We start from the raw sequence: 25793 nt of genomic DNA, 5'->3' as shown, positions 1-25793 counted from the left end.
AACTTTTAAAATTCACTCAAACATTAAGTAGACTAAAGTTTAGGTGATCACTCACCCCTCTGTTTTCTCCCTCACCCTATTTATTTAAAATAAAGCTTGTGTAGACTGGAGTTCTGATTTATGTTGGTGAGTTAGTGTTGGCCAGTTATTCAACTGTGTGGGGGAGGAGGAAGTGTTGGTAGTCTTTCAACTGCGTGTGGGGGTAAATTCACCAACTGAACGTGATCCTTTACTCACTCAATGTTGACACATGAGCCTTTTTCCAGTACAGATCATTAGCTAGCATTCAGGATCAGGAAGATTCTTCCTCCCTGCATTTCGTAATCCCAGAGTGGAGGCCCATTCTTGCATCTCTACTATTGCTCCTGGATGAGACCAGCTAACTCGGCACAAATGAAACCTGGTGCCTTTTGATTCCGTTGTACACCTTCATCAATTGAGCCATTTGGGCAACCGTCCACACATGTACCTGACTTGAATGCTGCACTAAAAAGACCAAAATTGGTTCAAACATGTGGGGTGTTTAATTTGCCCAAGTTAAAGGGGCAGTACCACATCATTCCAAGATGAACCCTAGATGGGCCACTTTGGTTAGCTATGAATCTTTCTGCTCATCTTAGTCTAAGAGGCAGCAGATTAATCTTATGCAGTAATTGTTGAACTAGAATACAGAAGTATGATAGCTGCAATGCATGATATGAAGTTATTAGTTAAATTTAAACTGTTAAAGTGAGGTGCTACAAGAAAATTACCGTTACATTTTAAAATTGTCTAATTAATTCATCAGCATCCTTCGCGCCCACAGTATAACTATTTTGGTCGGTTTTAGGAAAACCACGTGCTACCATTTATTTGAAAGTGCCATGATGTTGTAAGTAGGCAGTGCTGTACGTAGTTTCCTTGTCCATGCCGTATGAAGTCCCAGGACCTATGTTAGATCATGTATGGCACTGGCTACTAGTGTCAAGATGTACAAATATGTATGGTCATTGCATGGTTTTGACAGAAACTATTTCGCTGGAATACACTTGTATAGTATGTGGTAGATGCTTATCAATTTGACAAATGGATCAAGCCTACCAAGTAGGTAGATCTGTCTTTGCTCACACAAATGGAGGTGCTTCCCATCCCATGTTTGCTTGTCTTGTCTTGTTTGCAGACTGCTCTGGTGATGTCACTAATATGAAAGAGCACCATGTGTTCTGGAGCTGATGCATTGATTGGGGGGGGGGGGGGGCGCGGGGGTGCGTCTCTTTGGAGCCGATCGTAGTGACCCAACCATTGACTGGGTTCACTCCATCCTTTGTCACTGCTGTGTTTTACTCTTGTTCACATCCTAATTGTCGGTTCTGTGTAGTGCTGTTGAAAGCTTGGGAACAGGCTACCAACCCTCTGTGCAAGGATGTTGGAAGGAAAATCTAATTGGGGAAAAGAGAAAAGATAACTTAAAAGGAGCATTACCCTTACAAAAACTAGGTGTTTGGTTCCCTCTGTGCCAGTGGGTGTAATTGATTTGCTGCAGTATTCTTGACGTACTTTAATTTTCTTTCTTCGTGTGCATTGTCTGCAGGTTGTGTGCTTCTTTATAAGCAGGACTTTACCAAAAACCTGGGCTTGTGCTGCATCACGTGTGCTTACTGTTCCCAGACCTGTCAGAGGGCAGTGACCAAAGAGCTGGATGGAAATACATGGGATTTCTGTGGGGAGGAATGCAAAAGCAAATACTTACTGTGGTACTTCAAGGTCAGTAGGAAGTTGCATATCATTAGTTTTCTGGCTCTTGCATTCACCCTCACATCTTACTTTTTTTTCCTCCTCTTCTTTCACCCCTGGGCAAAAGAATTGAAAGTTTGCACCTGTAGACTAGAGGTGTGTGATCAATATTTCAGTGAGTGTACAGATTGTAGTGGGTGACTTTATTTCCCCCTTCCTAGCCCAGGGGTGCCATGTCCAAGTGTAGTACCCCTATAACTGCCCTGAAAAAAATCGGCTAACTTACCTCGGACTGTAGGTTGAAAGTGGCACCTTCATCTTTTGTGTGGCTCGTACCACACCAGGCATCGTTAACTGCTGAGTCTTCAGAGGAGCTAATAAGGTATGGAGTTTGAAGAATGAATAAAAATAATTGTGATGCAGTGGGTTTGAAATTAAGATGCCGGCATTGTTCTAATCTTTTGTGATCTGCACTTTTTTTGAAGAGCTTTTTCATCTATCCAAACATTCTAGTTATCGCAGCTGTTTCCTGAGTGATTCTTAAAGTTAAGTTAGCTGTATGTACTTTTCACTATAAAACAAAGTGTTGAGAGTTTTGCATAGCTAAGGTATGCAAGACTGTACCCCACTCTTTATTATTCTTGAAGATATAAATTTATTTGCACCTTCTTAGTTCCTCTTCCCACCCCAAATTCCTGGACATACACTGATGAGGATAGTTAAAGATAAAAGTACATGACTGGTTTATAAAGTAACTTTCAACAACATAGTAAAGAATAAGTCCAGATAAATTGGAGGGAAAATTGGAAGATCAGGTGTTGGACAATGGGAAACTCTCCAACAGGAGGTTATTGGATACAATCTAGATATAATCCCACGAGCATAAAGAAACTGGAGCAATAGCTGAAGTTCCTTGGATGAATAGAGAAATTAAAATTAAAATCAAGCAGAGTGTAGAAATTATAACGGGTAAACAAAAGGATTAGCAAGGCTGGCCAGTAGCGTAAGAAATAGTAAGGGATTTTATAAACAAGTTTATATTAAAAAAAAAGTTACAGAATAGGCGGATGAAGGAATGGTGCAGATACTAAATTAGTACTTTGCCTTGACTTTCACAGGAATGCAAAGGTACAAGTGGAGGAGTTGGAGCAATTAGATTGGATAAATGTAGACAGTGAAGTAGTTCTTTTTTTAAAAAGTTGATCGGACCCAAAAGTGCGAGTAGAAGTGGACCCTGCTGGCTTGCATCCTAGAATGCTGAGGGAAGTCCGAGAGGAAACAGCGGCTCGGACCAGTGTTTCAAAGCTTTTGGATATAGAGTTTGTGCCAAAGAACTGGATAAAATTATAAAATTAAGATTCACAGTGTTAAAATGTGTCAGCATGGATAATAAGTTAAAATATAGGAAGTAGAGAGTAGTTACTAATGTATATTTTTTTGTATATAGTGATGTCTCCCACAGGTCAGTGTTCTTAAAATTATATAAGATGCATATATTATTTATATATAATATTTGAGCTCTGGACTTGAGTATAGGGGCCACAATATCAAAAGCTGTAGGTGACACATTAGGGAGCTTGGCTAAATTGTTTAGAAGACTCCAGGAAGGTATAGTTAGATCAATAGATTTGGCAGATAATGAGAGATCTTACATTTTGCAAGGAAGACTAATAGGAAATATACATTAAAATGTAGAACTTTAAAAGGCGTACATGAGCAGCGAGACTTGGGAATTCAGATATACAGATCTTTAGAAGTAGAAGGACAAGTTGATTTGAGCTTTAAAAAAAGTATGCAAAATCCTAGGTTTTTTAAGTGGAGGCACAAGAGTATAAACCTGCACAAATCATTGGTTAAGCTGCAATTAGAACATTGTGTCCAGTTTTGGGTGCTCTACTTGAGGAAGGATGCCAAATCCTTGGAGGGGGACACAGAAGTGATTCACTGAGATGATGCCGGCGATGAGAGGCTTTAGTTATGATGATGGACTAAAGAAACAGGAGATGTGATAAGTGTACACGGAATTAAGGGGTTTGATAAGGTAAGCGGGGAACAAAATATGATTGGTTGGTGAATTGATAACGGGGCGGGGAGAAAACATTTAAAATTACAAAAAAAGCAATAAGAGCAAAGGCTTTTTTAACTGAAGGTTAAGTTGTGGAAGGCTTTTAAAAAGGAAGTCCATAAATAAGTGAAAAAGAAAAATTTAAAAAGGTACGGTGCAAGGGCAGGGAAATGGGACCAAGTAAACCGGCACAAGAACATTGGGCTGAATGGCCTCCTGTGCTGTAAAATTATTTCATTTAATGGTTGAGCAGGTGAGTTCCTTCTAGGCCACTTCTAATGCCAGTGTATCAGTGAAGATGCAAGTGGCCTGGGGGATAGCTCTGGGAGCTGCTGCTTGACTGAAGAGCTCAAAGGACAAACTTGTGAGTAGGCAATGGTCAACCTCGAGCGATGTTTTTGCACCATGTGGTGGGCCATGATGAAGTGCCGAGATATATATTTTAAAACCTTTTTATGTTATCAAAAAAGGAAGAAAAATTTGGGGAAAAAATACTCATTGTGCTATAGTCCAAGAAAATCTGTTCTATTGTAATGTTACTTGTCCTGACATTAGCTACCATGGCGGTTTAAAAAAAAAAAAAATCTATCTTCCGCTGTTTCTCCACAGGCGTATTTTTGAACCTGGATTACGCAGCCAGCCTTAAACAGAGGCACGGATATTTTCTTACAGATGATAGTGTTGTAATTAGGACATTGAATGTCACCATCTTGTCATTCAGACTTGGCAACAAATCTTACCTTTTTCCCCCTTCCTCACAGAGTAATGGATCTGTGGAACAGACTCCTGGCAAAAGCAGTTAATGGTGTCGATTAACTCCATCAGAATAAAAGGCTGGATAAGTATCTGGCTAGGAATGCGATTTAAGGTTATAGAGATAGGTACAGACAGAGATCATCAAATGCTCCATGGAACACGGTGGTTCCTGTGCTGCTGGGACCATGAAAATGTCATCTGCGGAGAGCAACTGGCCAGGTTTGAGTGACTGTGGATAGATATTGTGGAGGCATGTTCAACCTTCTTGGGGGGTGGAGAGAAATTTTGCAGAACTTTCCCTCAGGTCATTAAATAAATGTGGTAGAGCCCGTGATAGGGCAGGTTGTACATGGTCTGTGGAAGGAGCAGGCTTGATGGACTGAATGGCCTTTTTCTCGTTCCATGCTTTGTGTTAACAGCTGTGACCTGCCTTGTGCAACATGTTTGTTTGGGTGCGGAAGGTGACTGCTTCCTAATTGTTCACTGTGTCCTTCAGGTAGCCAGATGCCATGCCTGCAAACGTCAGGGCAAGCTTCTGGAAACGGTACACTGGCGCGGGGAAATTAAACACTTCTGCAACCAGCAATGCCTCTTGCGCTTCTACAGTCAGCAAAACCAGCCCAATCTAGCGACGCAGAAGGGACCTGAAAGTCTGCTCAACAGTAAGTGGGTAGAGAAAGCCGCATGCTGTAGGCAGTGGACGTAATAAACTAGTAGAGAAATTACACCACAGTACCAAATGGTGCTTTGCTAACTACGGAATTAATAGTTGTTGATCTGTTGGCCATTTCACAGCAACCATTGGGACGTGACCGCTTGACTATTCTTAGCTGATGTTTGCGAGTTCTAATCTTCGCTGTATCAGCTGTTACCTGTGCATCTCTGTAAACTTGCAGTAATTGTGTCATTATAGGTAATTCTTCATTTCACTCTGTGCGTAATTGCACGTCAGTGATCTAGTGCTTTGCCACCCAGTGTTCTCACTATTGGATGCTGGATGAAAGCAGACCCTAAACTGAATAAAATTACGTGATAAACTTGGCAGTATATGTTTGTTTTGAAGAGGCGGCAAATGCAAGAATGATTACAGCCAATAATTCAACTTCCCTTTTCAGATAAATACTTAAACTGCTACAGCTTTGCTTTTGCTGTTCTGAACCTCTCAGATTATTGCCTTTATAATTGTGCACTCCCATGTATTTTCTCTCATACATTTTCTTCTTCTGGGGAAGGGGTAGCATGACCTCCACTTGCGCACAAGAACTAAATCCATGTGTGCTGTTTGCACATCCACTTGTATGAAATTATTTTTTCTTTGTCATTAGTTATTTTTAAAGCTGCTGTTTCTTCCATTACTTATTTGGAAAGCCTCACACCCAATAATCGGGGGTGGGGAGAGGGCGAGGTGCCTGACTAGATCTATCATCCTGACTGCAGAGAGGTGCTCGAGTGGTTCAGTGATGACCAATGTTCCCCTTAATTTTTTTAACAGGCTGTGCAGTCTATTCAAATTTCCGTGTGTGTGCGGTTTTTCCCCATTTAAAAGCCGGCGAGCCAGCTGCGTGGGACCTCCAGACCGCACTGCACCGCGCAGCTTAACGGGGACATTGATTATGACATTCGCCCATTTCTTCTGAGGGTACAGCGGACCTTTCCTTGGCCCTGCTGCACAATGATGCTGCTTAGAATGAGCACTGAACGGCTCGAGTTGAATTGAAAGCACAATTGTTGATGCTGTTGTCATTCTTGCAATCATTTTTATGAAAGAAAATCAATTTGGTTAGTAGTCTGCACCAATGTTCCCTGTAAAAAAATTTCCGGGTGGGGCTGCGCGGCTCATTCAAATTACAGTGCATGCGCGGTTTTTCTATTGAAAACTCGGCTGTGCGGGACCCCTGGAGCGCTGCCCGGCCGTGCAGCTTACAGGGAACATTGGTCTGCAGAGGATGCTAATTTTCCACCTCAAAATGTGAATCTCCCCTGACCTCCGTGTAAAAGAAATTTATTTATACAGGACCTTTCGCAACCTAAGGATGTCCGAAAGTACTTCGTAGCCAAGCAATTTGTTTTTGAAATGTAGTTATTTTTTAGGCAAGCAGCAGTTAATTTGACCATAGCAAGGTCCCACAAGTGCAATGAGATAAATGACCAGTTAATCTGTGTTTGTCAGTGCTGGTTGGTGGCTAAGTGTTGACCAGGACAGCAGAAGAATTCGTCTGCACTTCGAATAGTGCCAAGGGATCTTTTACGTGAGCAGGCAGGGCCCCTGTTTAATGTTTCATCCAAAACACAGCACCTCCGACAATGCAGCATTCCTTCACTGGAGTGTTGGCCCTGATTATGTGCTCAAATCTGAAGTGGGATTTGAACTCTCAATCTTGTGGCTCAGCGGAGAGAATGCTGCCACTGAGCCAAGCTGACATCTGTAGTTTATGTAGTGTCTCAGTACACTTTGACCTCATGTAAGTTGAAATTGCAGTGAGATACTAACGTACAAGCTTATCTGAAATTCCTCTCTTTCAGCAGAGGCGTTAACCCATTTATTTTAAACTGGTTAATTCCTCCGCTAAAATAGTGGAGAGAGATGTTTTGTGCATTTGCGCTGTGTTTGTTATTATACCACACTAATTTCAGGGCCTTGGGTTTTAACATTTCACACTTCAGAAGTAGGACTCCTTTAAATATTTTTATTTAATAATTAGAACTTTCCATCAAGTGTGCACAATTGCTGGTTCAACTCCCTAATCACTGCACAAAAGTCATAGCATTAGTACAAGTAGAGAGCTTTTGAAAAGGCATGCAGCTGTTAAAGTAAGCAGCTTCTTTTCTGGGGGGGCATCCCTTAATCAGATCTCCGTGTGATTGGTTAAAACAAAAATTGGGCTATCTAGTTTAGTGACTTTTTAACACTTATAAATGATTTTCACATTTTTGTCCTGTCTTCCTTATTTACTCATTTTCTTTGCTGAAGATGGCGACTCATGCTGGAGTTTGGTTTCTCAGATGACAGCAGCCCTCCATTAATTCGTGAAGATTGGCAAGATGTTCTGATTGTTGGTGGGGCAATAATAGAGCTTTGCCTAACTTCCACTCTGTCATCACAGATGAGCATTTCTAGCGAGGTTTGCTAGATTGTGGTGCAGCATATACAGAATAATGGCTGTTTTTCAACTGTTCCTTTCCCCTTGCCCTAAAGCTGGGAATCTATATTTAGTACCTCTACTTTTGTCCTGGCTCCTATTGCAAAGAATAGGAACTCATGGCGGGTACCATACCACATTGTACTTTTCCTAAAAATTTACTGAGGACTTTGCCTCTTATTGTTTGTCTCTGCAGTTGAGAGAGTAATGAATAAATATCTTGTAATGCTGAATGTGTGTCTAGAAATAAAGAAAAATCTATAAATGCTGGAAATACAGCTAGGTTGTCGGTGTCTGTAAAGTGAAAAGATTAATTAATGTTTCAGATACAAACCCTCCATCGGAACTTTTCTAATGAAAGGTCCACAAAATGTTAACACATCTTTTCTATTTACAAATGCTGATGGACATGCTATTTATGTTTTTATTTTGTGCTTCATTATATTCACACAATATACAGAATTATGGCTAGTAGGAGTGAGAAAGCTGCCCCTTGCTCCAGGGGTTCAGATAACCACTTTGTCTGAACTCTTGGAACAGATGACAGCTGCACTCCAACTTTGAAAACAAATTAATGTTAAAAAGGAGGTCTGAAATGACATTGAATTAAGACTGACACTGATAATCAGTCCTGCCAAACAGTACAGTACATCATCCCATTATTAGGGTTTTGTGTATGTTAGTGTTATTAACTAGGATTTTGGTGAAGTATAGTACAAGGCATGTGCACTTTTGTATAATGCCCACTTCAGTTGTGAAAAAAGACCAGTGCCATTTTGGATTTTATCCTTCCAAAGTTGGGTGATGTCGTGAGAACATTTTGAGCAGTGAAGTACTGATGGTTACAGGCATGACACTGGTGGTAGTCATGGAAACAATTTGAGATGAATTTGGAGTAACAAACGAGTAATGTACAGCAAAGCACAGCAGTGAAGTACATTGGCTTAAGTGCAATTTTCTTTCTACACTTCCTTTCATCCGAGTGTATTAGTACCAACATACTAAATGAGTGTAGTGATAACGCTGTCAAAACCATGGTAGATTCTCCAAATCCAGATGCATTGGATTAAGATCAATTAGTGAAGGCTGTGAAATAAAATACTTTGGCAATAGGAAGAAAAAATGATTGCAGTTCTTTGTATAAAATTTTATCCTTTAAAGAAACTTAACAAGTTAATGCAGATGTGATATGTTGGATAAACACTACATAGGCCAGGAATTTGTGGTGGGTATTAACAGCGAATGAACAGTGTTTGCTGTATTACTCCTTTGAAACTGACCGCAACTTCAGGATTTAGCGCATGCACATCCTAGCGTGGAAATCCTGAAGTTGCAGTCAGTCATTCACTGCTCCGACACTGGCTGTGCTGTGGCCCTTTCCCCATAGCCAGCAATCCGTGTAATCAGGGAAACTGACAAACTTTGGCTCTTGCGCGGTAATACCCTCCAAGTCGCACACCATCCTGACTTAGAAGTATATCGTCGATCCTTTATCGTCGCTGGGTCAAAATCCTGGAACTCCCTACCTAACAGCACTGAGTACCTTCACCACACGGGCTGCAGCAATTCAAGAAGGTGGCTCACCACCACCTTCTCGAGGGCAATTAGGGATGGGCAATAAATGCGGGTCTTGCCGGTGATGCCCACATCCCATAAACTATTTCTAAAAAAAATACCCCATTAAAAGTTAGACCCTTTTGGATTAGGTGTAACTGGGGTTTTAACAGCAGATTGACTGCTAAACAAACATTGACCCTGAAAAACAAATTTTAATCTTGTGGAGTGTCAAATTTATTCATTAAAATTTGTTAAAAATGAAAATTTTTAAGGAACTTTTATATAAAAAAAAAAAAAAAAAAAAAAATTTAAAAAAGTTTGTTCATCTTTATTTCAGGTTTACCGTTTCCCCATGTGAGAGCTCGAACCTTTGTTTTGCTCTCTAACATTTTTTAAAAGTTAGATTCAAAGGCGCTTACTCACCTGGTTCTCGGTCTGAGAATTCTGCACTGTGATTGGCTGCACAGACAGCTCGTTGACATCACAGCAGCTCGCGCTATGGGATTCCCACTAAACTACGCTAATTTCCATTGCACATTGGAAAAGCCGAACTTCTCGCCACAGATGAAGATCTTTGTGGGTAGCTTACTTCAGGGCCAGCAGCGAGTGCCTTTGCTTCGCCGCTGACTGCGAATTATGGGCCTCAGTGCTGAAGATTGCCTCTGAATCGCCACACAATCGGTTTCTCTATGGAGGGTTGTGTCCAATGGACTGCTTGCTCCTAGGAAATGCTCTGCAATGATCTTGCACCCTAAATTTGTAGAACTCCGGTTTAAAGCTGTATTAGGAAGCCCAGCAACAGTTTGGTTGTAGTGGAGCGATGTCTTCTAATCTGTGCTCCTTAGTTGATACTGGCACTAAAAGATACACACTGCAAATGGTACAGCATCTGTATTTGAAATCTGTAGCCAATTCTGCATTCCATCCAAGATTTTAATTGTAAATGAAAAGAATATGTTGCAGTCAAGACTGAGATGGGATTAAGTAGCTCCACGTTGGGTTGACTGAGCAACTATCGAATGACTGTCAATGCCAGCATAACTAAAAAGAACAACTTGCATTTATATAGCGTCTTTCACAACCACCGTCTCAAAGCGCTTTACAGCCAATGAAGTACTTTTGAAGTGTAGTCACTGTTGTAATGTGGGAAACGCGGCAGCCAATTTGCGCTCAGCAAGGTCCCACAAACAGCAATGTGGTAATGACCAGATAATCTGCTTAGTGGATATTTAGCATTTCCCTACTGCTAGTGACTTGAATATTATTTAAATGTGCGAATGCAATTTTCCTGTAATGGGCAGTAAAATAAAACCCAATATCATTTTAGTTAAAATTACGTGACTTGCATGTGGAAGCAGATTTATTTAGTCAGTCACATGACGCACTAGCGTCAGGAGACCCCCATGAATTCCATTTGCACATGTCAATGTGAGCAACACCGGGTTGGAGTATGGATCAAGAATACCATTTATCTGGGTGCAGGTGACATTGTAATTCTGCAGAGCTTCACTTTCATGGTTTAGGATAGCACCTGAACCTCTTAAGGTATTCCTGCCTTGTAGCACACTACAACCTATGTTTACTCATGAGTAAAGTAAATATTGTAGTGGGGGTACTGTACAGCAATGTAAGATTTTTATAGCTTTTGTCTTGCCCGGTCCATGACTCAAGTGTTGATACTAGATGAACAAAATTGGGGGTGGGGTGGGGGGAAATGGGTTTCCCATTCTTCAATGACTGACACCCAGAGGAGCAAAAAAATTACAAAAATATTTGGCACGGTGAGGAATGGGGCATAGCGGACAAATATTATGTTTCTATAACCAGGCAAATATGGAAGGATGCTTCTCCTGCCCTTGACACATTGCGCGTCTCCTGATTTATCAATGAGGATCATGTTTCATTCGTGCCAGCTGCTATTGGCCTGATGTTGCAGGCAAAGCTCTCGGCTGCTCTCGTTCATTGGCTTGCTTGGAGCATTACCGCCAGGAGGTCTGCAAGTAATATTGGGAGTTGGGAACCAGTGCAAGTGACTGAGGATCATCCTTTGAGCCATGTAAGGCATACAAGCATTGTGTAAAGAGGATAGGGTAGAAAAGCCTTTAATTTACCTTGTGATGCTAGTGTAACAACGCTTTAATAGGGTAACCTCTTTATTAAAATAGGATAATGGAATACATTAATATCCACAGTAGGTTTTTGAGTGGGCTGTCCTTGAATTTCTGAAATATTAACTAGGTACAAAAGAACTTTTTCCACTTACCTCTGTGCCTCATTAATTAGAGACAGGTTTTTTTTTTCATTTTTTGGTGAATTGCCATTGGCAAAGTAAACCCTGCCATCCCACTTTTGGACTCTCAATTTTGGACTTGGGAAAAGGTTTGCAGCCATACCTCCAGGCCACTGACCCAGCACAGTAAGAGGTGAATGATGCACTGACAAGTTTACAGGTGCCTCCCTTTTATAATTGGAAGCAGTTTATTTATCTTTAACAAGTGTTCCTGCAGAATGACTTTGACACTGCAGTGTATGTCCCCATTTCCAGAGTGTTGCCCATCCCCAATGATTGTGATGACTTTTAGCTCTCTGCCCAAGTTTGAAATGGATATATAATATTTTGGTTAAATGTGTTTTTATTGAATTTGTGTTTGCAGTCTGTGTAAGTGGTAAAATTAAGTTTCTTTTGTTGTGGTGTTCAGGTTTTTGCATGCAATCTCTGTATTGAGTAGGTTTAGCAATATCTAGTTCCAATTTAAATCTTTTTCCACTTTGCCCCAATTAAATCTCAGTTTACAGCTAACTTGGGTTGAATTGTAGTTTTATGCAGTGGGCTCATGCCTGGTAGGTGCTTGGTTGAACTGCACCAGACTCATTTTACTTAACTCGTTTCAGGTTGCAGAGAGTCGTGACCTTTTACTCCCTCCCATTGGTCTGAGCTGAATTCAAATCCAAATCCCAGATGTTAGAGTGTGCGCCCCACGGTCCTCTTGAACCTGTTCATTCAGCTACCAACATTTTAAAAATATTTTTTTAACGGTTTTATTTAGTTACGCTAACAAAATGTATTGAACATTTATAATTATATTTCAAAAATGAGAAATAATTAGCATATGTGTTTTGTCCCAGAAACTCTGTTTGGTCGTATGCCATGCACATGTTGCACGACTCGCGCAGACTAGTGCAAGTACAGAGATGTGCAGTAGTGACCTCAAATGACTTCCACATTATTATGTGGATGATTTTTGAAAAAAAAAAATAACAGCTTATTGAGGTTTTGTAAACATGCACACCCACAAATGTGCACACTCTCAAACGTGCACAGTCACAAACATCGGCTCAGTTTGTTTCAAACAATCTGTGTCTTTTGTTTGCAGATGAGGCGCAGGAGTCTAAGAATGCGACGTCTCCGACTCCCTCTCCGACTCCCTCTCCCACGAAATTTGAAGTAAGTAAAGTTTTTTTTGTTTTGTATGATCTTCCACCTACCACAGAGTGGATTGAAGTGTGTTTTTTTTTTGTTACCATTTTAACTCCACATTCAGTGTGCTTCCTCCCATGCTCCGGGTGCTAGCTGAACAGTTGAGAGATTGAACTCTGAATGCCTGAGGTAAGTGCATCCATATTCCATTCATAACTTTACAAAAAAAAATGGTTCCAGAATTAAAGAAAAGTTGCCATGGAAATTGGATGCACTCTGTACACTCCAGGCATATTGAGCATGCTATCAAAGGTCAGGAAATCAAATTTTATCATTTTTAAGTCACCTAAGTCTTAATCCTTTATTTTTGTTTTTGCTTTGTGTTGCTCTACAGAATGTGAAATTTTGTTTCTGGTTTTGTGTAACAGCTACCTAAACATACTGGATACAAACAAATGTAAGAAAGCATTGAACAAGAAAAGACTATATGGCTTATCAAGCTCACTTCCTCCACAGACCGTGTACAATCTGTCCTGTGATGGATTCCATGCCAGCAGTGTAATCATAAGAGGGAAAGTTCTGCAAAATATCGTATGGTCTCCAATGATAGTTGAATAAAACTCCACAGTTTCTGCCTTGTATTTGTGTTACTCGTTCAAAAGTAGTCAGCTGCCCTCCACAGTCCCAGCACTGCAAGAACCACTCTGTTCCATGGAGCATTTGATTTATCTTTGTGCTTATCCTATCGTCAAACCCATTATTAACCATTTATTTTATATAACTTTTATTTATTAAGGAGTTAATCAGCAAAGCATTGGTAAAAAGCAGTGTGAATGCTGAATATCTGAAATAAAAACAAAAAAATGCTGGAAACGTACAGCAGGCCATTCAACATCTGAAAGAGAAAAATAGGTAAAGTTTCAGATTTGACTCTTCATCAGAACTGTGTATTTAAGCATATTTTGTTTGTATTTCAGTTTGTAAAGCATTAACTGCTTTTATTTGGGAGTCTCTTGCACATATTCACTACCCTGGGAAGAGGGAAATGACATTGAGCTGAAAATCTTAGTCTCGTAGTGTATTTCTTAGTTTTATTTATACCCAGAAATATTCCTTTAAATGGGATGGAAGGTAATTCTGTGAGTAAATAGAAATATTCACAGGTACTTAATCAGAGTTCCTTCCTTACCTACAGTTTGAGGTTTACATTCTGAGACCTTATTTTAAACAATTCCTTCTAAACAATTGTTTGGTGCCCTGTGGAAGCGAAGAACTGGAGTGATAACAGACGGGGGAGGGGGTTTCTGGTCCTCTTCTGTCTGCTGTGTCGAATGGGGTCTTTGTTTACTGGTCTTGTGGAAAGGATTGTAGCTGGATTTTGAGTGTTTGGGGTCCTTTACATTAAGAAGGAGTTAAAATCAGAAAGGGGAGAAGCCCAGTAACAGTTTAATATTTCACCCATACAACTGTAGGGTGGTTATAGATCAAATCGGTGCATGCCCCAATTATGAAATTGGGCTACCTTCAGACCATGATTGACTGTAAAATAATCGTTGATGTTCAGCCCAGTAAAGAGGAGCAGTACTTTGTTGGGGGGGCTGGGCAGGAAAAGAAATGCAGCATGTTGCTTATTGCAAAGATTTGAAATTATGGGTTGTTGTGTTCAAAGAACAACAAAATCTAATTTTGTGTTAAAAGGTTGGAAGAATTCTAGAGTGGGATTCAGAATGTTGTGTGTTTTCAGTCATCGCCTTGTGATTTTGTTCATATAACTTCGTGACATTCCATATATTCTTTGGAGACTGGCAATGTCTTTATCAATGTATTTTTTCCCCCATTTTATCCCTCTTAACCCATTCTGGGGTTCAGTTTTGTGATTGTGAGCAGCTCTCTGGTACCTCACCCAGTGGCCATTCTTCATGTGCAAGCTTGGGCAGTGAATGTGAGGGGCACAGCACAACCAGATTCTGCCGTCTCTTCCGATAACCCCACAGGTACACTTGAGCAGGCGTCACTAGATAGTAATTCGGAACAGAACCGTGGCTGTGATTTATGAGGGGTGAGGGAGGCCTCTTCTTGTGACCCTACTACCACACTGGCTGAGATTAGCTGACTCAACACAGACCAATAATTCAACCTGGAAACTTTCTTGTCTGTATGATCAGTTTCACATGTGATCTATTAATCCACTTGGGGTAAAGTAGTTCATTGTTCAGAATTAATTCTTCCAGTAATGTGGTAACTGCTGTATATTTCTAATTTTAAAATGTTCCTTATTAGGCATCTGTACAGACTCGGTCATCAAAACAGCCACCACCTCCGCCGCCGCCACCACCTTCACCGCCATCTCCACCTCCTGTGACACTGAAGAATAAGGCTATACTGTGTAAACCCTTGACTCAGAATAAGGGCATCTCCTGTAAACCCGAAATGAAGTCCAAAGGATGTCAAACAGGTAAATGGTTAATAGATACATAGAAGGCAGGAGTAGGCCATTCGGCCCTTCGAGCCTGCTCCGCCATTCAATGAGATCATGGCTGATCATCCAAATTCAGTACCCGGTCCCTGCCTTCTCACCATATCCCTTGATCCCTTTAGCCTTAAGAAATATATCCAACTCTTTCTTGAATATACTTAATGAACTGGCCTCCACCCCCCTCTGTGGCAGAGAATTCCACAGGTTCACCACTCTCTGGGTGAAGAAATTCCTCCTCATTTCAGTCCTAAATGGCTTACCCCTTATCCTTAGACTATGACCCCTGGTTCTGGACTCCCCGGCCATCAGAAACATCCTTCCTGCATCTAGTCTGTCCAGGCCTGACAGAATTTTATAGGTTTCGATGAGATCCCCTCTCAATCTTCTAAACTCCAGTGAGCATAAGCCCAATCGACACAATCTCTCCTAATACGTCATTCCTGCCATCCCAAGATGAAGAGAAAACCGTTGATGCTAGAAATACATAGCCAATTTGGTTATTATTGGAAAAAGATGACTTAAACTTTCAGGTGTGCCCTTTCGTTGGTTTTGAAGCATTAATCCTGCTTTATTTTTAAGATGCTGATCAATCCGCTGTGCATTTCTTGTTCTTATTTGTTGAATTTATTAGAGAAACTGAAAGCCTTTAATCAACGCTTAAATTGCTTCATCATATTGAGGATGTTTGTTGTTGTCAGCTCCCCCCTCCCCCTTGCTGTGTGCTACTATTGCTGATAGCCGGTGAAGGCAGATGTGAGGGAACTTTATAGAAGTATCCTCGATACTAAGTAGAATTCAGAAAGTTAATCTTGAGTACTTATTCAAATAAAACCACAAGGACAAGGGGATGTATATAAAACTGATTTAAAAAAAAAAAAAAAAAGCCAATGTGAGTAGTGATTCATACCTGGCTCTGTAGTCTGAGTCGGCTCTTCCTGGTTGTTCCCTTTTGTTATGGCCCCCATCTTGGCTCTCTCAAGTCCAAGAGGCACAGGCTTGAGCATATCTGCCACACAACTGGTTTAACCGTCAATCACCAGATCTGGCGAGACCACATCGAAAGTACGATAGTGTATTGGTGATACCAGACTAGTAATCCAGATGCTAGGACTAATAATCCAGAGAATGAGAGTTCAAATCCCACCATGGCAGATTTAGGATTTGAATCCAGTTTAAAAAGAAAAAAAAAAAAATCTTTAAATAAAAAGCTGGAACCAGTAAAAGTGACCATATAACTGTTGATTGTCATAAAAGCCCACTGGTTCACTAATATCCTATCGGGATGGTGTGTGACTTTTTGCGGGGGGGAGCGGCGGGGAGAATGGTGTTACCATGCGCCTGCTGCCCTTGTCCTTCTAGGCAGTAGAGGTTGCGGGTTTAGGAGGTGCTTAAAAAATAATAATGGCATATATCTGAATATTGGGGAAATTAGTTTATAAAGGTTTGAGGGGGGTGCAAGGATTGGATTATATGTGGCACTTAACTGCTTGTGGATTGCTTCAGTTAGAAAATAGTTTGTGATTTCAAGTTTTAAAAAGCAATTAAAACATTTCCCAGTAACTCTAAGAAATCTGGGATTTTATAAATCGGCAATAAAATTGTAACTCTTGAAGGCTTTTTAAAAAAAAAAAAAACCTGGTTTAATTTTCTGTTTCAGAGGAGGAATGGAAGCCACAGCTGATTGTGGTACCCATCCCTGTGCCAGTCTTCATCCCAGTGCCTTTGCATATGTATTGTCAAAACACACCAGTGCCTTTATCTATACCAATCCCGGTAAGTTTTATGGCTTTTGTAGCTCGTACTTTGCAAGAATCTTTGAGTCAAATGTGGCAATTTACTAGGTAGATATCGTAAACGACCAGGTTCATGTTCTTATTTTTTTTAGGGCTGCATATTTAAGTTTGTGAATGTGGTATAGAAAACATGCAAATGATCATGTTATCAAATTTCTTGTTGGTTCATATTAGTTCTGATTGGCAAGTTGTTTTAATTTTGCAAGCTTTTTTGTCAGTGGAAGATTACTTCTCAGTTGCCAAAATTTATAAAAGTGGGGGGGGGGGGGGTGGTGGGGTGGCGGGGGAGAGGGTAGGAGATGGAGATACTGCAGTAGATGGGGTGCTAGTGTTTATTTCGCCTCCAATTTTCTCCCCTCCCTTAGTATTGACTGTTGTTCTCTTGTAACCTTTGCCAAGTGCCATTCTTCATTGGAGAGACTTGACAGGATGGGAGTGGGGGCGAAGGGAAGGAAGTTAATCGGGTTTCCTGCTCCTGAACCCTATCCAGGAATCTCAAATTGAAAGTATGCGTGTGTGGATGTTAGGTGAGAACAGGGATTAGGCTTGCTTATGATACCTCCTATGATGGAATTGTTTGTTGACACTCCAAAATCATCTGTGATTCTGTTGTGTGCATTTATTTAATTCTTATAATTTTCAGTGGTAGGTGATGGCACCTTTAGGACATATTCCATGACAGAAATCTTCATACTTTGAATTTAAAAAAAAATCAATACTCAAAAGGTTAAGCACTGTAGCAAAACTCATTGCTAGCAGAGAAATTCTGATAAAGGTGAGAGGACATGTAAGTTAGGTTTGGAGAAGGAGAAAGGTTCCAACAGTTGCTTTATGTGAGTTTTGATAGAGGGGGATGATTGACCCCTTAGTTTCTGGCAGGGTTTTCAAGGAGAATTGGGATGATGAGAGATCTAACTGGGTTTTAAATAAAGAGAGGGATTGGAGGATATAGCATTTAGATGGATTTTTGAGGAGCACAATCTGGGAACATGCCATCTAGCTAGACTTTGGAGAAAAGTGGGATTTAGGGCTATGACATCTAACTATTCTGGAGGAGGGGGAGGATTGGGAGACATGAGGTATAGCTGTGGTTTGTAAGAGGAGGAGAATTGTAAGGTTGGTAGATGTGGGAATCTGGATAAGTTTTCCGATTTGGGCGATGGGTTTTGCAGCATTCAAGAGTAAAGAAAGGTCAAACAAATATTAAGTTATTAGCGTGTACAGAAATGTTTGTTTTGTTCGTGAGTCTTGAAATTACATTTTTTACCTTTTTTAACACTGTCGTGTGGTTTGTAAAATAGGTCCCTATTCCGATGTTCCTTCCTACCACTTTAGACAGTGCTGATAAGATAGTAGAGACGATAGAGGAACTGAAGGTCAAAATCCCTTCAAACCCATTTGAAGCTGATATACTCGCCATGGCGGAGATGATAGCAGAAGCTGAGGAAATGGAGAAAGCTTCTTCAGATCTTTGTGGCAAGTTTCATTTTGATTTTGTTAATTTCTCCTCCAACATTGTTCTTAAACCTGTTCTGATGAGGCATGAATCCTTCACTAAGCCATATTATTCAAAATATTAACTGTAATACACGAGACATAATGTAGAACATTCTCATATAATGTGACTTCTGATATAATGTACACCTGCCCTGTAACCTGGTCGTCACAATTTTTCTTGTGATTTCGTAAGACAATTCCAAAGCTTGTCCTTGTGTATGTAACCAATTGTTTATCAGATTTAGAAGTCTCCTGCTGCTCTTTGAACCTCTGCACTGGTCTGTGACTCTTACTGGTTTAATAGGCTTTTGAGCAGCATGGTGGGTGTTGATTGTGGTTCTAGTTGAGAAGGTAATTGGAAAAGCAAAGCAGCAGGAATGATAATTACATAGCAAATTATATCCAATTTTGTTTTCTATTCCTTTTTCTTTTCAGCATTGCATTTGTCGTTGCCTTCTGATGACCAGAAGTCCCTGCTTCTCTTTAAATCATGCCATGAGATCTTTAGCTTCCACCTTAGTTAAATATCTCATTGAAAAATTGGTACTTCCAGCAATGCAGTAGTCCCTCAATACAACACTGAAGTGTCAGTCTAAATTATGTACTCTAATACAGAAGTGTAGCTTGAACCCAAACCTTCTGACTCCGATGAATGTGCTAACAATTGAGTCAAGCTGACACTTAACATTAGTTTTCCTTTTTAAGTAAATATATATTTACTAGCCAAGTGTGTAGTCAGTGTTGGATTCTCTTTTTTTTTTCTATACCCCACCCTGCTGGCCTTTTAAAGTTAGTTATATTTTTTTAAATAATCAGTAAGACCCAGTTATTTCTTTCTCGTCTGGAACAGATCTTGCTAGCAATCAGAGTGCTGATGGCCTCCTGGAAGACTGTGACTTATTTGGACCTGCCAGAGATGATGTGTTGGCCATGGCAGTTAAAATGGCTAATGTCTTGGATGAACCGGGACAGGATTTGGAAGCGGACTTCCCCAAAAGTAAGTACAAGTGGCTGTTAGTGTATTCCCACTGCTTTGAAGCTATACTCAACAATGACGTTGAGCAGTACAGTATGTTGCAAACTGGCTTTAACTTTTTTTTTAAGTTGCAAACCGTGAAAATATTTTCCCAATGCAAATATAAAATGCAAATTTGAAAATATTGCTGATTTAACATTCAAAGTTGAACAGAGTTGGAGTCCTTTGAGCATCTCTGCAGCTTGCTTTCTTTTTATGTACCATATAAAATAATATTTGACAGGGACTGGAAGTGACTTGCTAGCCTAAATACAGTAGTGAGGTATAGCATTTCTTCCCATGGTAGGTAATGGGAGAAGAAAAGTTGGCCTATAATGTGAGCATCTGTCTTCCATATAAACCAAAAGGAATGGTTCTGCTGACGTGTTCTGGTTGTTCATGTTAAGGTAGACTTGACCCTAAACAAAAAGGAGCACGGTTAAGCAGCTCCCGCACCCCCACCTCCTTCCCCGTGATTTGATGTGAGGCCTACAGTTGTGCATATATTTATGCTGCTTGGAGGAAAGATTGTAGACCAGTGTAAAATGTATTTGGCACAGTAGAAGCCATTTTAAGTGTGATGTGAATAAGCTGGCACATCCATTTTATAGGGATCACCCAGTGGGTTCCAATTTTTTTAAATGTTCTTGGGATGTGAGCAACACTGGCACGGCCAGAGTTATTAACACCCTGCGGCCCCCCACCCCCCAAATAATTTCACTGAGAAGATGGTGGGCTGCCTTCTGCTGCAGTCCTTGTGCTAGTGATATTCCCCCCCAATGGGAATTCCAGGATTTTGACCCAGTGACAATGAATGAATACTGATATGTATCCCATTCTGAAAGATGTGAGATTTGAAAGGGAGCTTGATGTTCCTGTGGTCGTTCTGCTTTTTTTTGGTAGCTAATATTTGTGTGCCTTCCTAACTGCGATCTCCCCAGCGTAGCATTCGTCTTTCAGTTGACTGAAATCCCAGTTGGTTGGGTCGATTGCTGAGTCATATGCATGCAAATTCAACAATCAGCTGAGAAATTTGGATATTCTAATAGCATGCAAACAGTGGGGCAGTCAGTTCATCGGGAAAATTAGTTTCCACGGCAGCAACCTGATGGCTCTTACTAGATTGCAGTAATTCTTGCAATCTAAAGGTTTATTTTTTCCATAGGAGGCCAAAAAAACATTTTCATATTTTTTCCGCAACTTTGCTGTAAAAACTTTTTTGGAATTTCATTTAAATTATTAATTTTTTAATTAAAAAAAAAAAAAGTACTTTTCATTTATTTTATTTTCCAGCCCCGTTGGAACTTAATTCGGGTGTTGATTTCCTGTTTGACTGTGGGCTTGTGACAACAGATGAAGAACAGCCAGAATCTGAAATCCCACGAGCTGTCAGAAGGGTACGATTTCTTTGCGAGTTTGTATGTGTGTTCAGCAGAGCCATGTGACTGCCGCGACAGTCAGTGGGTTCAAGCTGTAGCATTTTGGTCCATTTAAAAATAATACAAAATAGGCAATCTTGCCATCAGTATCACATGGTTTTTAAAAAAAAAAAAAAAAGCTCCACTCCCACCAGTGCTTGGTTGGTAAATGCACTGCCAACTCAGAACTGAGCCACAGAAATTGGGAATGTTTGATCTCTGGTCTATGGTGAGTTAGCTGATAAGTTGAGGTGGTGATGGGACTACAATTACTTCAGTGTTCTGGGCCAGGGAGAGGGAAATTGGGCGAATGTGGCTGCTCCTGATTTCTAAACGTTGGCCCCTACTGAATAGTGGATGTTTGTAAAAGTAGTGCTTGAGGGCCAAATCAAACTTGACCGGGACTTCCTTCACAGTTGAATAGGTCAATGCCACTCATTACTTTGTTTCACATGTGAAGAATGACCACTTGGATAAGATACTGAAGGGGGCAGAAACTTGTGAAACTATACCCCAGTGTGAGTAATTCCTTTTGTGTGAAAGATGTGTTAAATTTATTTTTTAAAAATTTTAAAAAGTTTTCATTCTCTGAATTAAGTGGGGAAAAGAGAAGGGGACAGTTCGAAGACACGGTCAAAGAGGTTGTCAGGAGAAGGGAGCAAATTCACTTTGCCATAAAGAAAGACTTGATTTTGGTGTTTTTATTTTTGTTTTTTCCCCTTGTAGGGTCAGAAGCGGATAATGCTTTCAGAAAGCTGTTCACGTGATTCTCTTGCTAGTCAACAGTGTTGTACTGGATTAAATTACTCGTATGGAGTGAATGCCTGGAAGTCCTGGGTCCAGGCTAAATATGCCAGTGGCGACACCAGTAAAAGTGAAGAGCTCAGGTTTGGACGTAAGTGTGTGCTTTTTTGTTTTATTTCCTTTTGATCGGGATGGTGTGTACCTTTTTATTATTATTTTTTCCTCCTTTAGTAGCCTGTCTGGGCAAGACCACTGGCCAGATCGCTCTGTCCACATCTCTGCCAGTTCTAGAGAGTTATCCATTACAGCTGCAGGAAAGCAGCCCTGGACTAACTAGCACTCTTTTTGATCCGTTCCCAAGTGAATGTGGGCCACAGTGCAAAACTGCCCCATATGACGTTAGTTGGCATTAAATTGGAAATCTCACTTGGATTGCCATAGGACTGCTTAAGTGTTAAATGGAGAAATGTCACAGGTACAGTAGGGAATAATTGCCTGAGGTTGGGGCGTTCAATTTTACACTTGACCTGGGAGTGATTGCTGATGTTAGGTGCCAAGAATGAGGACACAACAGCTGTTGCCTTGACAAGTTTAAAGAAAAAAATCAACAACAAAAAATAGCTTTTTTAAAATACATTATTTTGTTTGGAAAAGCATTCGCTATTAACCTGGGTTGAGTTTTTAAAAAACCCTATCAATAAATGATTGCATACATTCTCTGCAGCAGTCTCAGCCTTGTGGCTGTGATGTCCTGTACAGTTGATCTGCTTGTTGACACTCCCTGTCCAATTTCATAAATGAAGCCTGGACAGTTAAGGTAGCAGCAGGCTCTCCTCACCTGTGGCAGCCATGGTCACTGCCTTGAGAGGAGAAATTTGGAGAGAACAAGACAGGCAGCTACCAAAACATTTGGGCTGCTGCAACATTTTTGAAGAATAGAAGTTTATTGATTTGTAATCTCATTTAAAAAATTTTTTTCAGGTACTTGTTATATCTTGAGTGAAATACACACCCACAACATTAACCTTCCAATGCATTTTGCAGTGGGGAGGGAAAGTACATGTGTGAAGTATTTTGTGACTTGCTCCCCCAGGCCACAGTTTAAAAAAAAACTTATTTCTCCAAATGTGGGTGATGGTGGCAAGGTGGCATTTTTTGTCCCTCCCTAGTCTGAGAAGGTGGTGGTGAGCCACAGCATTCCTTATATTGATGATGCTCCCACAATGGTGTTTAGCAGAGATTTCCAGGATATTGGTCCAGCGATAATGGAGCAATGGTGATGGATGTCCAAGTCAGGCTAGTGTCCCACAACATTGCTGCTCTTGATCTCCGTGGTAGAGGTCATAAGGGAGGGAGATGTTGTCAAAATAAACTTGATGTTGTTGCACTGAATCGTCCAAGCTGCTTTAGTGTTGTGGTTGCACCCACCTAGGCAGGTGGTGTATGTTCCATCATACTCCTGACTTGAGCCTTATAGATAGTGGCGAAGCTTTGTGGGGACAGGAAGTGAGCCACTTGTTGCAGAGTGCCCAGCCTCTGCCCTGCTCTTGTAGCTACCATTTATATATGGCTGGCTTTTAATTTGGGGCTGCTGTAAATATCTTTTCAGACTCGAGGGTGTCAGTCACTCCCTTAAGCCACCTAATCCCCTTCAGATGGTTCAAGTTAACACTGGGTGAGGTTTGGTTGAATTGTAAGCTGCTTTATTCGAAAGTAGGTAAAACCCACAAAACAATGAGATTTATGAGTTGCTTAATACAATTGCTGTAACAGGATGAGATTCGGCTCGGGTGCCTGTGGGCACTTGGTGTTGATGGTTTTTGTACCGACCCATTGCTTTATGCTAACTGAAGAAGTCTAACTTCCTTTTTATTATGTGTAATTCTGGGATTTTTAACTGATGTTTTGGGGTTGGCGGAGGGGCGGAAGGGTGCGGGGTGGGGCTTGAATTCTGCAGATCCATCAATTTTTTCCTGTGAAAGCTGTACACCTGTGGCTCTTGTGGAGCAGTAGCCCAGTAAGGAGCCAGTCCCTTCATGGGGAGAGAAGACAGTGGGGGGAGCACAGATGTCAGATCTTTTGGCATTGCAACCTTGGAACTACTTGTTTGCTCCATTTTATAAAAATGCTATTTCTGTTCTTCCCCCGTTCAGCTAAACCGATGAGGATTAAAGAGGATATTTTATCCTGCACTGCTGCAGAGCTAAACTACGGGCTGGCCCAATTTGTTAAAGAAATACAGAGGCCCAACGGCGAGCGTTACGAGCCGGATAGTGTTTACTACTTGTGTCTTGGAATTCAACAGGTTTGTTTTATAAGTTCAGATTTGGATGAGCTGAGTCAGCATGTTATTTTTGCTGTACAGTATATCTAGGAATGGCAGAATGTCAGCTTTTTGCCGATGCACCATTGTATAGTGAGTTGCTGATCTAGGTCGCATACTGTCAGGCGAGGCCATGAAAGGACTTGAGGTTCATCTTCCACTGGGAAGGAGGGAGTTACTGAAGCTATTTCTCTTTTTCCCCCCCCCCCCCCCCCATAGCAAAATTTTGCTGATTTCATGTTGAATATTGCGATTGTCATTGGTCTGCTTTTAAAAGCAGAGAATAAGATGTAAATGTGAATGATTTTGAGGCATACTGGTTTGGATGTCCTTCTAGCATTGTGCTGCATCTGCTCCCTTACCATCGCTAATGTTGCTCTCTGCTGGCCACTCGGAGTAGATGAGAGCAGCCCAATGAAGTCAATGAATTTTCTCTCCAGTCTCTTACTCAGGCTTTTGTGGGGGACTTGGCCAGATGCATTAATGCTGATCAACTTGCAGTCAAGTGTAAAAATAAAACTCGGCCCTAATAGTATATTGCTTATACACATCACTGTCAAAAGCAGAAGAATTCTGGTTGAAATATTAAGATCACTTTGGTGTTGCCTAGGTTTTCTAATTGAACTGATTACAAGATGGGTTCAGGTGAAGAAGGCTGTTCAGGTCATTCACTGTCATCCTGCCACAATAAAGACCCTGCAGCCTTTCCATTGTAGCACTTGGCCTTTTCTTAAGAGTCTATTGTCATGGCCGTAACCACTGGAGTTACATCAAGTTAGTTACCACAAGTGGCTCTTAAGGCAGAAGCTTTCCTTTCATTTAAAAAAAAAAGAATTGGATAAAGAGCAAGAATGAGTAGCACAGAAGATTAAGGGTTGGGATTGTACCACTAGCTCCGAGTGCTCTAAAAGTAACAAATGACCATCAGTCCTTTTATAAATCCTCTGTCATAAAAAATCTCTTACATCTTTGTTTCAGTTAGTCATTGTAAGACACTAGTATCTTTTTGTTTCCCTGTTGCTTGAGAATTAAAATAATGAATATACTTTGAAGTAGAGTATGGCTATACTCTACACAAGCTTTCATGGGAGCAATATTAGCAGGCTCAGAAGCACTTGGGGGTATAGCTCAGTGGTAGAGCATTTGACTGCAGATCAAGAGGTCCCTGGTTCAAATCCGGGTGCCCCCTCAAAAAGTTTTTTTTTTTTTAATTAAATTATTCAGTTAATTTATCTTCAGTAATTTTCAACGTTTTCATCTTGAAAATCAAGGGCATGCTCTTTAATTTATCATGGTTTCTACAAATTTTTTTGAAACTTTTTCGCACTGACTTTTGTTTTTGCTTTTGTCATTCTGCCTTTTTGGTGCCCCTCCACTAGAGGGAGCAGTGACCCAAGAAATCTGAGTGGTTTCAACTGGAGATTCATCTATTTTCTGGTATAAACATAATCAGATGTAGTTTTAGATTGAGAACCGTCATAGCTTTTTAACTCAAGCTGAGACGAGAAGGGAAGTTAATTTAATTTGAGCCTCAAAATGAAAAGTGACCTTTGTTACAAATGTGAAAAATATCAGTGATCTTCTCACAATTTACTTCTTTGCTGTGAAACATGTATAGATGCTGCCGCAACACTGCCTTTGATTGCAGGAGTCTCTCTTAACTGGTACTCCAGTAATTTAGTAGTTTGAAAACTCGGAGCTGTGTATGTAGTACAAATGAAACCAATTTACTGGCAGTTTCTCTCCTCAGATGACAGTGAATCCTTGCTTGGGGTCCAATTCTATCTGTGCACAAATGGCAATTCTTCATGTATAACTCTAGACAGTAAGCATTGCGGGGGGTTGATGGAACATTTCTGACATTAACTGATTCCACAC

At 40.7% G+C, this 25793-nt stretch overlaps 1 protein-coding gene and 1 non-coding gene across 6 annotated transcripts in view; both read left to right on the top strand.

The window, feature by feature from the left end:
- The window catches only part of LOC147125243 (zinc finger MYM-type protein 3-like), a 141488-nt gene that overhangs the window by 98241 nt on the left and 17454 nt on the right, over nucleotides 1-25793 (top strand). For 4 of the 5 annotated variants that reach the window (XM_085999873.1, XM_085999854.1, XM_085999875.1 and 1 more), the window contains 10 exons: nucleotides 1571-1743; nucleotides 5031-5196; nucleotides 12606-12676; nucleotides 14930-15104; nucleotides 16783-16898; nucleotides 18220-18394; nucleotides 19266-19412; nucleotides 20724-20827; nucleotides 21575-21743; nucleotides 23746-23897. In XM_085999873.1, coding sequence (XP_085855999.1) covers nucleotides 1571-1743; nucleotides 5031-5196; nucleotides 12606-12676; nucleotides 14930-15104; nucleotides 16783-16898; nucleotides 18220-18394; nucleotides 19266-19412; nucleotides 20724-20827; nucleotides 21575-21743; nucleotides 23746-23897 — 1448 coding nt within the window. The remainder of the gene's footprint in view (nucleotides 1-1570; nucleotides 1744-5030; nucleotides 5197-12605; nucleotides 12677-14929; nucleotides 15105-16782; nucleotides 16899-18219; nucleotides 18395-19265; nucleotides 19413-20723; nucleotides 20828-21574; nucleotides 21744-23745; nucleotides 23898-25793) is intronic. The other variant, XM_085999880.1, reaches the window with a different exon arrangement.
- Nucleotides 25033-25104, top strand: trnac-gca (transfer RNA cysteine (anticodon GCA)). Its single transcript has one exon. It is a non-coding gene; the product is annotated as a tRNA-Cys (tRNA).

This window comes from Somniosus microcephalus, chromosome 1 (assembly GCF_052327205.1).
Source record: "Somniosus microcephalus isolate GS21.2 chromosome 1, FLI_Smic_1.0, whole genome shotgun sequence".
Lineage (NCBI taxonomy): Eukaryota > Metazoa > Chordata > Chondrichthyes > Squaliformes > Somniosidae > Somniosus > Somniosus microcephalus.
This window is presented reverse-complemented; position numbering and strand designations above follow the sequence as displayed.